Source organism: Ornithorhynchus anatinus, chromosome 5 (genome assembly GCF_004115215.2).
Source record: "Ornithorhynchus anatinus isolate Pmale09 chromosome 5, mOrnAna1.pri.v4, whole genome shotgun sequence".
Taxonomy (NCBI): Eukaryota; Metazoa; Chordata; class Mammalia; order Monotremata; family Ornithorhynchidae; genus Ornithorhynchus; species Ornithorhynchus anatinus.
The window spans coordinates 46225473-46238880 of record NC_041732.1 but is presented as its reverse complement, the minus strand read 5'-3'; the positions used below and the strand labels follow the sequence as shown (position 1 = coordinate 46238880).

At 57.3% G+C, this 13408-nt stretch overlaps 1 protein-coding gene across 1 annotated transcript in view; it reads right to left on the bottom strand.

The window, feature by feature from the left end:
- Positions 1 to 6831: 6831 nt before the first annotated feature.
- Positions 6832 to 13408, bottom strand: part of HCN4 (hyperpolarization activated cyclic nucleotide gated potassium channel 4) — a 129215-nt gene continuing 122638 nt past the window's right edge. The window contains exons 8-10 of the mRNA XM_029065935.2: positions 8010 to 8339; positions 7515 to 7952; positions 6832 to 7397 (exon numbers count right to left, since the gene is read on the bottom strand). Coding sequence (XP_028921768.1) covers positions 6832 to 7397; positions 7515 to 7952; positions 8010 to 8339 — 1334 coding nt within the window. The remainder of the gene's footprint in view (positions 7398 to 7514; positions 7953 to 8009; positions 8340 to 13408) is intronic.

Below are 13408 nucleotides of genomic sequence, written 5' to 3'. Positions count from 1 at the left end.
GCACACCAAACGACCCAGCCGGCAGAGGGGCTATTTGAAAGTTTTTTATTTAAATAAAATATACAATACAGCGTAGTAATCGTTTTCCTTTTAAAAGTGGAAGATTCCAAAATCGCTAACACTCTACCAGGGGCTGGAGAAGAGCCAAGCCACAGGAATCTGGGGGAAGCTCAACTCCATGTCCAGCCACTCTGCGCCCAACCCCCAGCCCGGCCTTGGGGAACAGCAACTGCCGCTTGGTCGGGGTGCGGCTCGTGGGAGCGGAGACCGATGTGCGGCTAGTGAGCAGTGGCCCCTGTAGCCCTCCCCGGGCACCAGGCCCGTGGCAGGCCTTGGGCTGGGCTGGACTCTCAGGACAGTCCAGGGAGCAGGGAAGTCCAGCTGTGTCCTCTAGGGCTCGGGCCCCTTGGTGCCTAACAGTCACAACGGGAGGAAGTCTCTGCCCAATTAACCCCTACTTGTTTGTATTTCATTGAAAACAGAATTAAACCCATTACCCCATTTTCTCTGTCCCCCAGACTTTGCCCTGGCCCCTTGGGCCTCTCTCACAGGGTCCGGTCACCATGGTGGCCTCCACAGACCTGAATGGCCTCCCCAGGCCGAGCTGAGCCAGGCCAGGCAGGGGTAGGGGGGAGAAGCCTTGACTTCCCCTTTCTGCCCTGCAGACTCTCTGCTCTTTGCCAGCCCTTTCGCCCAGGAAGCCCCCAGACCTGGGAGAAGAGTTTTCTGGACCGCAGGCTCCTACCCCAAGCCTGGCTCCACCCAGCTTCCTGCCAGGTGAATGGAGACCCTGAACCGAGTCCCAGCGGAGGAAGGCGATTTCCTTCCCGCTTCAGAGTTTTTTGGAAAAGACGCTAGCGGGTCTAGATTGCCCGCTATACAAGGTCGCCACATCTTAAAGCCAAACCAATGGCCTGTTAGCTTCGTTTGCAGTTTGGTCTTGCAGAGGCCTGAACCTGCTCTGTAGGTAGGAACAGTGTCGGGGGGGGGGCCCCATTCTCAGAATCCCGGGACACTGTTGTCTCTGAATTACCACAACCCCCACTCCTGTAACCACCTTTACTGATGTCGATAGCAGGACCCACAGAGCATTGTAGGGGACACCAACTGTTTGCAGAATGCTATGCTTCAGGCCTACTATATGCAGAGCACTATCTGGATGTGTGCTGTGGCAAGAGCACTGTACTGGACACCTACTGTACGCAGAACATGATACCTGGCCCTATTGTGTGCAGGAAATATACTGGGCACCTGCTGAGTGCTGAGCCAATATATTGGACACCTATTATATGCAGAACAATATACTGGGCACCTATTGAGTGCAGAGTGTTTGGGGACATACAGGAAAAGTAAGATGTGACCTCTGCTCACTCACCCCATTTCAAAAGGGCATTGAAGAGCTTGGGTTGCCCTAATAATCCTTGCCAAGCTTTCCTTTTCCCTGGGGTCAGCAAAGCCCCCATTCATACAGTTATGAGGGGCCTCATACATATGAGGGGCCATTCATACAGTTAGGGCCTTGGTTTCCCAGCTAAAAAGAAACCTCTACTAGGGAGGAGTGGGGCCTTCAGAATCTCCCAGGGCCTCTGCCCCAGCCTCCAGCATGGAGAAAACCAAGCAGGGGCCTTTGCCCCGTTAGTACCACCACACTGCGATGCCCAATGCCCTGTTGACCCCAATTCCGGGCTGGCAGGAGTGAGGCTCAGCCTGCATTGGATCCCTAATAACTCCACACTCCCCCCCTACAAGTCGCAGCTTGGGATGAGGGTTCCCATAGCAGAGGTGGGTTGGCACAGCTGAAGGAGAAGTGCACCTAAAACCCACCCAGAGCAACCATCCCCATAAGCCCCCAACCCGAGAATCCAGGAGAAAGAGGAGGCCAAAATGTCCACTGGAGGAGCAGGCAGAAAAGGGCACCTGGACAAGCTGAGAAGCTCAGGTCTGGGGTTTGTCGAGGGAATGCTCTGCAGCCATGGTCTGCTCCCTGAAGCTTCTAGGCCATTTTTTTTTTTAATCTGGAGCAGCCTCTACTGGGGACCGTTTCCTCTCCCAGGCTTGGAGTCAATCATTTATTCATTCAATCGTATTCATTGAGCGCTTACGGTGTGCAGAGCACTGTACTAAGCGCTTGGAAAGTACAATTCGGCAACAGATAGAGACAATCCCTACCCAACACCGGGCTCAGAGTCCTCGGGGAGCTGTCAGCCCCTGGCTCTGGGCCCAACATCTCGGGCCCCTGCTACCTCAGGGCCGAAAACCTCACCCCAAGAGACCAGAGATGCTCACACTGAGGCTCAGAGCCTATTTCTGTGCCTCAGAAAAAGTGAGAGAGACAAAGGAAAGAGAGCGCACGAGAAGACATGTGAGGGTGATAGAGGCGGGGTCCATCTGTCGTGAGGACTCAGATGGCCCCACTCACCCGCAAACACTCAAGCTGGCTGGAGGCGAGTAGGGGAAGGAGGAGAGAAGGGGGATGTAAGCGACCCTCACTGCTGCCCCAGCTGGAATCTGCCCTGGTCCCCGCTGCTCAAGATGCAGGCAGAATCCATCTAAAGGGCCCAGGTGTGACTCCTCCTTTCTCCTCTCCACTACAGGCCAACTTCTACAGGGAAGGCAGTTGAAGCGGGAGATACGGGCAGGGCAGCAGCTCTGCAGAGAGAACCAGTCACATGGGGTGGGCCAGGGACTAGGCAAAGGTGGCCCAGTGGGGTGGGGTCTGGGAGACTCACCCAGGTTAAAGAGACGTAATCCAACCCTCAGCTCCACCTGGTTTCAGAAGCCCTGGACATGCTCACCCCCTCAGCCCCTCCACCCCCAGGAGATCAATGTTGGAAAGCAGAGGAACGTTGGAAAATTCAATTTGCTTTCCATCACTTATGCTGATGAATTCTCATCCACACCTGCCTCCTCCGCCTGAGCCAGCGGGAAAGCCAAGAACGCCCTCCCCCTTCGTATCCAACAGAAGATCACTCTCACCCCCTTCAAAGCCTTACTGAAGGCACATCTCCTCCAAGAGGCCTTCACTGTCTAAGCCCTCATTTTCTTTTCTCCCTCTCCCTTCTGCATCACCCATGTACTTGTATTTGCATTCTTTTTATTCACCTCTCCCTCAGCCCCACAACACATATACATAACCATCATTTATTTATTTATATTCATGTTTATCTCCCCCTTTAGACTGTCAACTCATTGTCGTCAGGGAACATGTTCACCAACTATGTTATATTGTACTCCCCCAAGCGCTTAGTACAGTACTCTGCACACAGTAAGCACTCAATAAATGTGATTGATTGATGAATCGATGATTGGGGGGAGAGTCCTGAGCCCTAAGTCTTCCCCTGGAATGGGTCAATTCCTTCAGTGGTGCCCTGCAGCTCTCGCTCTGCTCCTCTGGGTCTGACAGAGCCCGCAGTCCTCCGGGTCATGCCCACGCGGAAGCGGGATTTCCACTGGGGCTTGCTCCAACCCACTCGCCTCTGGGCCTCCTCACCTGTATGTCCCCTCCCAACACCGCCAGCCCTGGGACAGTTGGGCCTTGCTCCGGTCCCACAGCAGTGAAGTCCGGCTGGCTGGGGAGGGCAAGGGCTCGGACCAGGGGGGACCCAGTCTCCGAGGTGGAGAAGAAGAATGGGCCCAGGTCTGGAGTCATGGCACCAAGGGATGGGGGCAGGCTTCCTTTTCCTCCTTGCCTTCCCCAGAGCTAGCTCCAAGGTGGGGGCCGGGTGGGGAAGGGGGGCAGGCTACCCATCTGAAGGGGCAGGATGTGTTTCCTGAGGGAGCAGGATTTGGGGCCTAGATAAACCAAACTGAGTTCTGGCCCTGGCACTAATTCAGGGGGTCGGAAGAGTGGGATGGCAGGAGAGCAGGAGAGCAGGAAGGCAGGCTTCCTGTTGGCCTTGGTCTCCACAGAAAAGAACCCAAAATTGGAAGCGCATCGCCCAGCGGGGTCTAACACTCCAAGAGCTTGGGGCACAGAGAGTGGGAGAAGTGAGGGTGGGAAAGTTTTGGTCCTGTTTGGGGATGGGCTAGAGGGATGTCGAAGTTCAACCTTAGGACCTCTATACCTCCCCCTTCTCTTCCAGTTTCCAACCTACCTCAGCTTCCGTCACTCAAATCCTAGGCCCTGCAATGAGGCACGAGTAAAGAAAGAGCAGCCAGGGGATGGAGCGGGTGGAAAAGGAGCTCCCTCCTGATAGTCTCCACACTGCACCGGAGCCAGGGAGAGGTAGGTAGCTGAACAGCCTCCAGGACCTCTTCCCTCCATCTGGCAGTGCTAGAATCAAGCATATCTGGCTGGAACTCCCCTCCAGTAAAATCGAAAGTCCCAGAATGACCATTCTGGGGCAATGGGGGAAGCGAGGATAGGGGCAGACAACAAGAATGGTGGAAGGCGGTGTCCTTTTTTTTTTTTAAATGGTATTTATTAAGCGCTTACTGTGTGCCAGGCACTGTAGTCCTTTTCTATGTGGGGTCAGGTGGCAGCCCCACCTCCCTCATTTTACTCTGCCCGAAGTCTGGGCTGTAGACCCAGGGGATGCCTTCTTCAGGGGCTGCTGGTCACCCATCTGGTTGCGCCATCAAAGCAAGTTGGATGAGAACCAAGAAGATCGAAAAGTGCCCACAGGTCAAACTCTAAGTCCAGCCTGAGTAGCCCCTTGCCTATTTCCTTATCTCCCTCTCTCACAGCACCCTCTTACTGCTGCTCATCCCGCTCCCATCCGTCATCCCAACACCACCCTGACAGCCCCCCCCCCCCCCGCCACTTCCCCCGGTCACCCCAACACCACCATCGGCACCCTCCCACTGCCCCCCTTCTACCCCCCTTCTACCACCCCCCCCCCAGTCACTATGGGTGTGACCGCTGCTTACGTTCCTGTTTGAAAGTCTCTGTCACTTTTAGCACCACCCTCTGCGGCCCAGGCCCTGCTCCTCGACACAGGCTGAGGTTATGTCCAGGGGTGGTCAGCAAGGGACAGGTTATATCCCTGCTCATAAGTTGCCAGGTTCCTGGATGAGAGTCAGCCCTGATGCTTCTATTCAAAAGTAGAATATCTATGAATGTGTGTATGTATGTACGTATGTCTACACACTGCTATACATGGCTACATATACACATATACATATGTCCGTATTGCCATATTGTAGTAGAAAATGACTAGTCTAGGGATCTTGCCCCTTTCAGAAAGACCAAGGTTGGTCCCATCTTAGATGCGAGTCTCCCAAAGCCTTCTGAAGTGCTAGCACTTCAACACATTTCCCAATTCCCCAGGCCGACTGAGATCCTAAACCCAGAGTTGCGGGGGTGGGGAGGGGCGATGGGGGGGAGGGGAGTGGGAGAGCCAGAAATGAGAGGAGGAATGAAGAGGGAGGGAAGGGCCAGGACAGGGGGAGGGAGGAAGGAGGGCCTCGAAAGGAAGGAAGGGGCCAGAGCAGGATGTGTGACGAAGCTGTTTCCGTTACCTTCACCGAGCAGGGGGAGAAGATGGCCGAGCAAGAGGACGGACTTGGGGCCTCGGGTGGGTGGGAGGGCCTAGAGGATCCCCCAGATGAGCTCTAGGCCCTTTCACAGTGAGGTGGCCAGTGAGGTGGCCAGTGAGGTGGTCTCTTCGCTCAAGACCTCCGCTTACCTGGCTGCACGGGTGGTTGCTCCGTGCGGGAGCCAGGCCTTATTGCCTCACTCCCCGCCCCCCCCCCCCCCCCCAGAACCCCTAGGGAGCCAGAGGGTTCAAAGTCTCCCGGGGCCTCTGTGTCCCCCAGGGCCCAACCGCCCTCTTAGTCTCTCTCACTGCACACCCCACGGTGGCAGGAAGGTACACACTGCGTGTTGGAGGCCAGGGTGCTCAGCCAATGAAACGGCCTCCTCCGCTTTGGGATCAGTTTTATTGCTGGTGAGTCCGAGCAGCAAGAGGTTCTCTGGGGCAGGGAGAGCTAGGTGGCGGGGGGGCAGAGGGCTGTTCATTGGCTTCTCTGGAAGAGGCCAGCCCCGGGTTCCCAGATCCAGAGGGCTCTGGGGTCCTCGGGCCAGGCCTGCTGGCGTGCCTCTGCCCCACCGCCCACCTCTCCTCCCCCATTTTGACAAAGCCTTGGCGGAGAGGAGGTCTGCCGTCTTCTCTTTCCCTTAGTCCTCCTCTTCGGGGGGCCCCGCCCGGGGCCGCTCACAGTCCGGGGCAGGGGGTGCCCAGCTCACCCCCAACTCTGCCTCCGCCGACGCCTAGGAACCAGGGCGGGCCGGACCGGTCCCAGGCCACACTTCCTAACGCTCTCGCCCCGTCTTCTTCGGGCCCATCTTGCCCTCCGACACTGGAGGGGGAGTCCTGGGCCCACTCCTCGGCCCAAAGAGCAGGAGGCTCAGTCTCCCGGGGGGCCAGCCGGGCGGGGGCGTCCAGAGGGTCCTAGCCGACCCCACTCTCTGTCAGTCAGCATCCACCGAGGGAGACCCTCTCCCCCCTCCCGGTGGGTGAGCGGGCCCGGCAACACGTCGGGGCCCGGGCTCCTGGAAGTAAGCGCGGCCGGGGTCGAGCCCCCCGGGAGGAGTCTGTGGCCGACCGGCCCTGCCCGGCCTCCCCCGCCTCACCGGCCCCTGCCTCCTAGTATTAAAATCGTCTACAAAATCAGGTGACCAAAAGCCTAGAGTTCTAAGAATACCTGGTTATCTGCTTTTTTTATGATGACGATGATGATGCTTATAACTGTCGTTATTCCTAATCACAGTTAAACCTGGAGGCCGGGAGGGGCTGAGGTGGGGGGGCCGGACCGGGAAGGCAGGGAAGAAAGGACAGGGCGTCTCCTCCCAGTCGAGGCGGGGCCCGAACCGAAGGGTCCGGGGCATCGTCACAAATTGGAGGGCAGTTTGGAGCGGCCGGGCTCGGGCTCCCCCGACGGCTCCTTCCTGGGCAGGGCGGGCCCGGGGGGCAGGGAACCTGAGGACATCTGGCGGGGCAGAGCCCCCCGGGCCCTGGGCGCCGGCGGCGGGAGGGAGCCGCAGCCTCGGCCCGGGAGTCCGAGTCCCCCGCCGGCGCCGGGGAGGGCGGCCAGGGGGTCCCCGGAGCCCCGCGGGGAGGCGCGGCGCGGCGCGGCCCCCGCGTCCTGCGGCAGGACCGGCTGCGAGGCGGAGAGGGGCTTGAGGTCCCGGGTCAGGCGGCCGGGGGGCAGCGCCGGGGGCGGGGTGCTGCGCCGCTGCGGGGGCTGCGCGCCGGAGGCCGGGGCCAGGACGAGGAGGGGGCCCGGGCCGGGCTGCGGTTTGGGCGGCTTGGGCTGCGGCCCCGACGGGGCGCACGGCAGAGTCCGGGCCGGGCTGAGCCCCGACGGGCTGGAGCCGGGCGAGGCGCCCCCTGGCGGCGGCAGCGGGGAGGCGCAGGAGAAAGGCGGCCTCTCCCGCGGGGGCCCCGGCAGAGTCGCTAATGCACTTGGTGGGGGCAAGGGCCGCGCCGGCGGGGAGCCCCCGGGGCCGGCCCCCGCCGGGGAGCCCCCGGTCCCGGTCCCCGCCGCGCAGCCCCCGGCCCCCGCCGGGGAGCCCCCCGCCGCCGGCGGGCCCCGAGCGCTCCGCCCCGACGGCGGGGAGCCGGCGGCGGCCAGGAGGTGGTCCAGCCCGCCCCCTAGCGGCGGTCCCGGGGGCGGGGAGCGGGCCGCGGCCCGCAGCGGGGCCAGCGCCCCCCCCGGCGAGTCCGGGGCCGCCTGCGCCTGGCCGAAGCCGCCGGGCGACGGGGCGGGCCCCGGGGGCGAGGGGGACCCGGCCGGGCCCGCCTGGTGGAACTGGGCGGAGAAGCCGGCCAGCTGCTGGATGTGGAAGGACGAGGACGAGGGCGTGTCGGCGCCGGGGGTGTGCAGCTGCGACGGGCTGCCGCTGGCCGGGGAACCCAGCGCCGACGGGGCCCCCGACGGCAGCCACGACTGCAGCCTCCTTAGGGGCCGCGGGGTCTGGCTGGGGCCCGGCGCCGGCGCGGCAGCGCCCCCTGCCGGCCCCGCGGCGGCGGCAGCGCCCCCTCCCGACCCCGCGGAGGCGGCGGCGCCCCCTGGCGGCCCCGGGGGCCTGAAGATGGCCGCGGGGAGCCGCGGGTGATGGGTGAGGGCGATGGCCACCGAAGTGGTGGCGGCGGCGGCCTGCAGCGGGGCCTGGATCAGCGGCGTCCAGATGACCGGGGTCGGGCTGGACGCGGCGGCGGCGGCGGCGGCGGCGGCCGCGGCGGCGGCGGCGGCGGCGGCCTGCACGTTGTGCGCGCAGTGAGCCATCTCCCGGTCGTGCTGCACGATCTGCTGGATGATCTCGTTCTCCTGGTAGTTGAAGACCCCCGAGTTGAGGTCGTGCTGGACCTTGTGCAGGAGGATGGAGTTCTTCTTGCCTGCGGCGGGAGGGGAGGGACGGAGGGCGGAGAGACAAGGGCCCGGGGATTAATAATGTTGGCGTTTGTGAAGTGCTTACTAGGTGCGGAGCACTGTTTTAAGCGCTGGGGGAGATACAGGGTCATCAGGTTGTCCCACGGGAGGCTCACAGGTAATCCCCATTTTACAGATGAGGTGACTGAGGCCCAGAGAAGTCAAGTGACTTGCCCACGGTCACACAGCCGACGAGTGGCAGAGCCGGGAGTCGAACCCGTGACCTCTGACTTCGAAGACCAGGCTCTTTCCACTGAGCCACGCTGCTTCTGTAAGCCCGTCCAAGGGCAGGGATTGTCTCTATCTGTTACCCATTTGTGCCTTCCAACCGCTTAGTACAGTGCGCTGCACATAGTAAGTGCTCAATAAATACTATTGAATGAATGACTGAGAGAAGCAGAGGCTCAGAGCTCCGGAGGTCAAGGGGGAGAGACCAGCCCCAGCCCACCGTGGCCCAAAGCCCTTTGCCCCGGGCCCTGGGATAGGGCTGTTTTTTCACGGTATTTGTTTTGCGATTCCCATGTACCGGACACTGTACTAAGGTCGGAGGCCCGTGGGTGCCCAACATCTCCCAGCGGATTAAGCTCCACGGTCTCCAGCGGGCACCGCCTGGGCAGCGGCAGTTGAGCGGACGGGCATCGTCTTTGGGTCCGACCCTAGGCTTCTGGGTTGGGGGATGGAGGCGGGAAGGATGTACTCCGCTTCTGACTCTGTTGACCAGGGAAAGACTCTCTCCAGTCTCCGGCCCTCCAGGGGCATGTTGGGCGCGTAATACGGTGCTCTGCACACAGTAAGCGGTCAATAAATACGATTGAATGAATGTTGGAGGAAGGCCCAAAGCCCTTTTCTCTGGGCCCTTGGATAGGGCTGTTTTGTCATGGTATTTGTTTTGCAATTCCTATGTATCACGCACTGTGCTAAGCGCCGGGGTATATACAAGCTGATCGGGTTGGACACGGTCCCTGTCCTACGTCGGGCTCGCAGTCTTTATCTCCATTCTACAGGTGAGGGAACCGAGGCCCAGAGAAGTTAAGTGACTTGCCAAAGGTCACCCAACAGACAAGTGGCGGAGCCGGAACTAGAATCCAAGTCCTTCTGATTCCCTGGACTGTGCTCTATCCGCGAGGTCATGCTGTTTCCATTGGCAGTATTGTCAGGACCTCCTTCCTACCCCTGCTCCCCAACCCTCCAGGCAGGGTGGGACTGCCTCCCCAGAGACCAGAGGGGCAGTAACGGAATTGGCTTCCTGCTGGGGGGCAACTGCTCTCGGTCACCATCCGTCCCGTGGAGCTTGAACATCGTTTTCCCAGCAGCGTGGTAAGGACCCATCCCCCTAGGGAGATGGACCTTTATGGTTTGGCAGCTCTTCAGCACCAGCCTGATCTCTGACCTCTCAAGGGCCCAGCATTGCCCGGGTGGCTTTTGAAGCTGCCTCGCAGGGAGGTTTGGCCTGGGCTTCCCCTAGCCTGGCTTTCAGGTGAGGGTTGGGATGAGCAGGGAGGACCTGGAGCCCAAACCAGGTCATACTCCTAAGTCCTGTCCCTGCCCGTCTATGTTAGACCACCTCTCTGCCTCTTCTGGTAGGTCCCAAGGTTTTCACGTTGTAACCAACTCTGGGACCCAAGGCTGTTCTGACCCACACTGCCGCTGTCGTGTTGGAGGCTGGAGGTTTCAGGAGGAACTGGGGAAGTCAATCGGTAGTATTTATTGAGCACCTACTCTGTGCAGAGCACTGAAGTAATCATTTGAGAGAGTACAAAAAAATAGAGTTGGTAGACCCGGTCCCTATCCTCAAACAAACATTGAAATAAATGACCGATGATAGGTACTTAAGTGCTGTGGGACTGAGGGTGGGGTGAATAGCAAGCGATTAAATGGTACTGATCCAAGTACAGAAGGGGGGAGTGGGGAAAATGAGGGCTTAGTTGAGGAAGTCCTTTTGGAAGAGACGTGATTTGAATAAGGCTTTGAAAGTGGGAAGAGTGGTGGTCTGTCTTATATAAAGGGGGAGGGAGTTCCAGGCCAGAAGGAAGATGAGGGCAAGTGGATCAACGGTGAGATAGTTGAGATGGAGCTACAGTGGGTAGGTTGTCATAAAAGGGCAAAATTTGTGGGCTGGGTTGTAGTAGGAAATCCGTGAGGTAAAGTAGGAGGGGGAAAGGTAATTGAGTGATTTAGAGCCAATGGGAAGGAGTTTCTGTTTGATGCAGAGGTGGGTGGGCAATAACTAGAAGTTCTTGAGGAGTGGGGAGATGTGGAATGAATTTTTTTTTTTAGAAAAATGATTCATGCAGCAGCGTCAAGTATGGACTGGAGTGGGGAGAGATGGGAGGCAGGGAAGTTGGCGAGGAGGCTGATGCAGTAAGTCAAGGCAGCATATGATAAGTGCTTGGATCAGCATAGTAGCAGCATAGACAGAGAGGGAAGGGCAGATTTTAGCTATGTTGTGAAGGTAAAACGGACAGGATTTGCTGAGAGATTGAATATGTGGGTTGAAAGAGAGAGATGAGGGTAATGCCTAGGCGAAGATGAATTTGAAATGTGCAGGGTCTGGATTTCTACAAGTTGTGCTCCACAGCTTGTGCACGGGAGCAGAGGAAGTGGACTGCGGAGGGAATCCGGGACTGTGGATTAGTAGTATGAGATCAGTGGAGGAAAAGAGGAGAGAGTGAGTTAAGGTCAATGGAAAGGGTGGTGTTGAGGGCATCAAGAGATGGTAGTTGGGTATGGAGTCCATGATGACTAGAAAGTTGGAATGTTGGAGGGGGTTAAAAGACAGGAAGTCTCTCGGGGGGGAACAGGACAGATTTGTGGGGCGGGGGTGTGTGGGAGAGAAGTCAGGTGAGGAGGTTGTGGTCTGATAGAGGGATTTCAGAGTTGGTAAAGGTAGCGTTTGTACAGTGACAAGAGATGATGAGATCAAGTGTGTGCCTGAGTGGGTGAGGTGGGGTAGCACAGGAGGTTGGTTGAGTTGATAAGTGAGAGGAAGCAAATAGCGGAAGAGTCGTCAGTAACAACCATATGGATAGTGAAGTCCCCAAGGATCATTGTAGAGTGGGAGAAAGAAGGAATGTGAGAAAGGGATCAAAATGGTTCAGGAAGTTGGAGGAAGAGCCTGGGGTAGATGACTGTGACTAGTGATGACTCCTCTTCCCCTGATCCCCCTTTACTTTGGGATCCTCCTTCTCTAGTCTGTAAGCTCATTGTGGGTAGGAAATGTGTCTGCTTCTTGTTATATTGTACGCTCCCAAGTGCTTAGTATGGTGGGAAGCGCTCAATAAATAAGATTGAATGAATAATTATTAATAATAATTATGGTGTTTGTTAAGTGCTTACTATGCATCACACCCTGTTCTAAGTGCTGGGATAGATACAAGGTAATCAGGTTGTCCCACATGGGGCTCACAGTCTTAATACCCGTTTTACAGATGAGGTAACTGAGGCCCAGAGAAGTTAAATGGCTTGCCCAAGGTCACACAGCAGACAAGTGGCAGAGCCAGGATTAGAACCCATGTTCTCTGACTCCCAAGCCTGTGCTCTTTCCGTCAAGCCACACGGAGAAGGCCAGCAAGCTTTACCCCCTTCTATCAGCTGATTGGATCGGGGATTCTATCCTGCCCAAGGGATTCTCCTTGGGTGCTTTCGCATTCAAAATCTGGGCGGCTCTTGGCCAGTTTTATCTTCATCCATCTCTTTTGGTAGCGGAGGATAGGGGAAATATCACCCTCAGTGTTTGAGGCAGGGGGAGAATTCAGCACCATCTTTGTTCAGACTCCCTATGTTCTCCCTGATCTCCAGGTGACCTTGCCTCAAAACCCAAACTCCACCAGAACTCGTGGAAGAGAAGTTGGGCATGTCCAATGGATGGGTTCCAGCCATGAGTAGAAACTCTCCTACCGGAAAAAGAACCAGGAGGCCTCTCACTTCCCTCTTTCCCCTTGCAGTCAGTCCTTGCCTGACATTCCCTAGGGCAGTGCCTTTTTTTTTTAAATGGAATTTGTTAAGCACTTACCATGTGACAGGCACTGTACTAAGCGCTAGAATAGATACAGTCTAATAGGATTGGTCACAGTCCATGACCTGTGTAGGGTTCATTTAACAGATGGAAAGCCCCTTTTTTCAGATGAGGGAACTGAAGCACGCAAAAGTTAAGTGACTTGCCCAAGGTCACATAGTCATGTTGTGAAGCCAGGATTAAATCCTAGGTCCCTTGACTCCCAGGCCCGTGCTCTTTCCACTAGGCCATGCTGCGTTTCCTCCTGAACAGATGGAACCACCAACTCCCAACCACAGGTGACATTTGAGGAATGGAGAGGGGAAAGGCAGTTAGTTCCCTGGTGAGGAAGTGTCAGACCTTTGCAGGCAACAGCAGGCATCAGTGATCAGTGAAAATTTCATCCCAGTTTTGTCAACGGCTGCCAGCAGGTGTATCCTGCTGGGGCACCAACCGAGCCATTTTTCACCTTCTGTAGAGTGCCATGGTCCCCATTTCTGAAGCCGGTGGTTCTTGATTCCAAGCTCTCAGGGCACATATTTTTCCCCCTCCTGTAAGCCAAGCCCCCCACGAGTCCATCCTAGCACTGTTTTTGTTGTTATTCAGGACACATGGGGCACTAGTCCTGGTCCTAGGGGACTCAAATTCTTGGGGGTATCCCATACAAGTAGCCCATACACAGGTTCCAACCATACCTAAACTGACTACTTATTGCCGTGGGTCTCAGCTTTCTAACTGCTATCTTTTGCTTTTTTCTTATTGGGAAAAAAGCAAAGGCACTTAGTACCATGCTCTGCACCCAATAAGTGCCCAATAAATACCATTGGTTGATTGTTTTCATCTTGTGAATCAGGTGGACTGTGAGCTCGTGGGCAGGGACTGTCACTGTTGACTGTTGTATTATTCTTTCCCAGGCGTTTAGTACCGTGCTCTGCACCTAGTAAGTAAGTGCTTAATAAATACGAGCGAGTGAATGAACTTGGGTTGGACATGCATCAGTCCCTTCAGTCACGATCCCAGGCAGGCCTGGATAGGACCTCA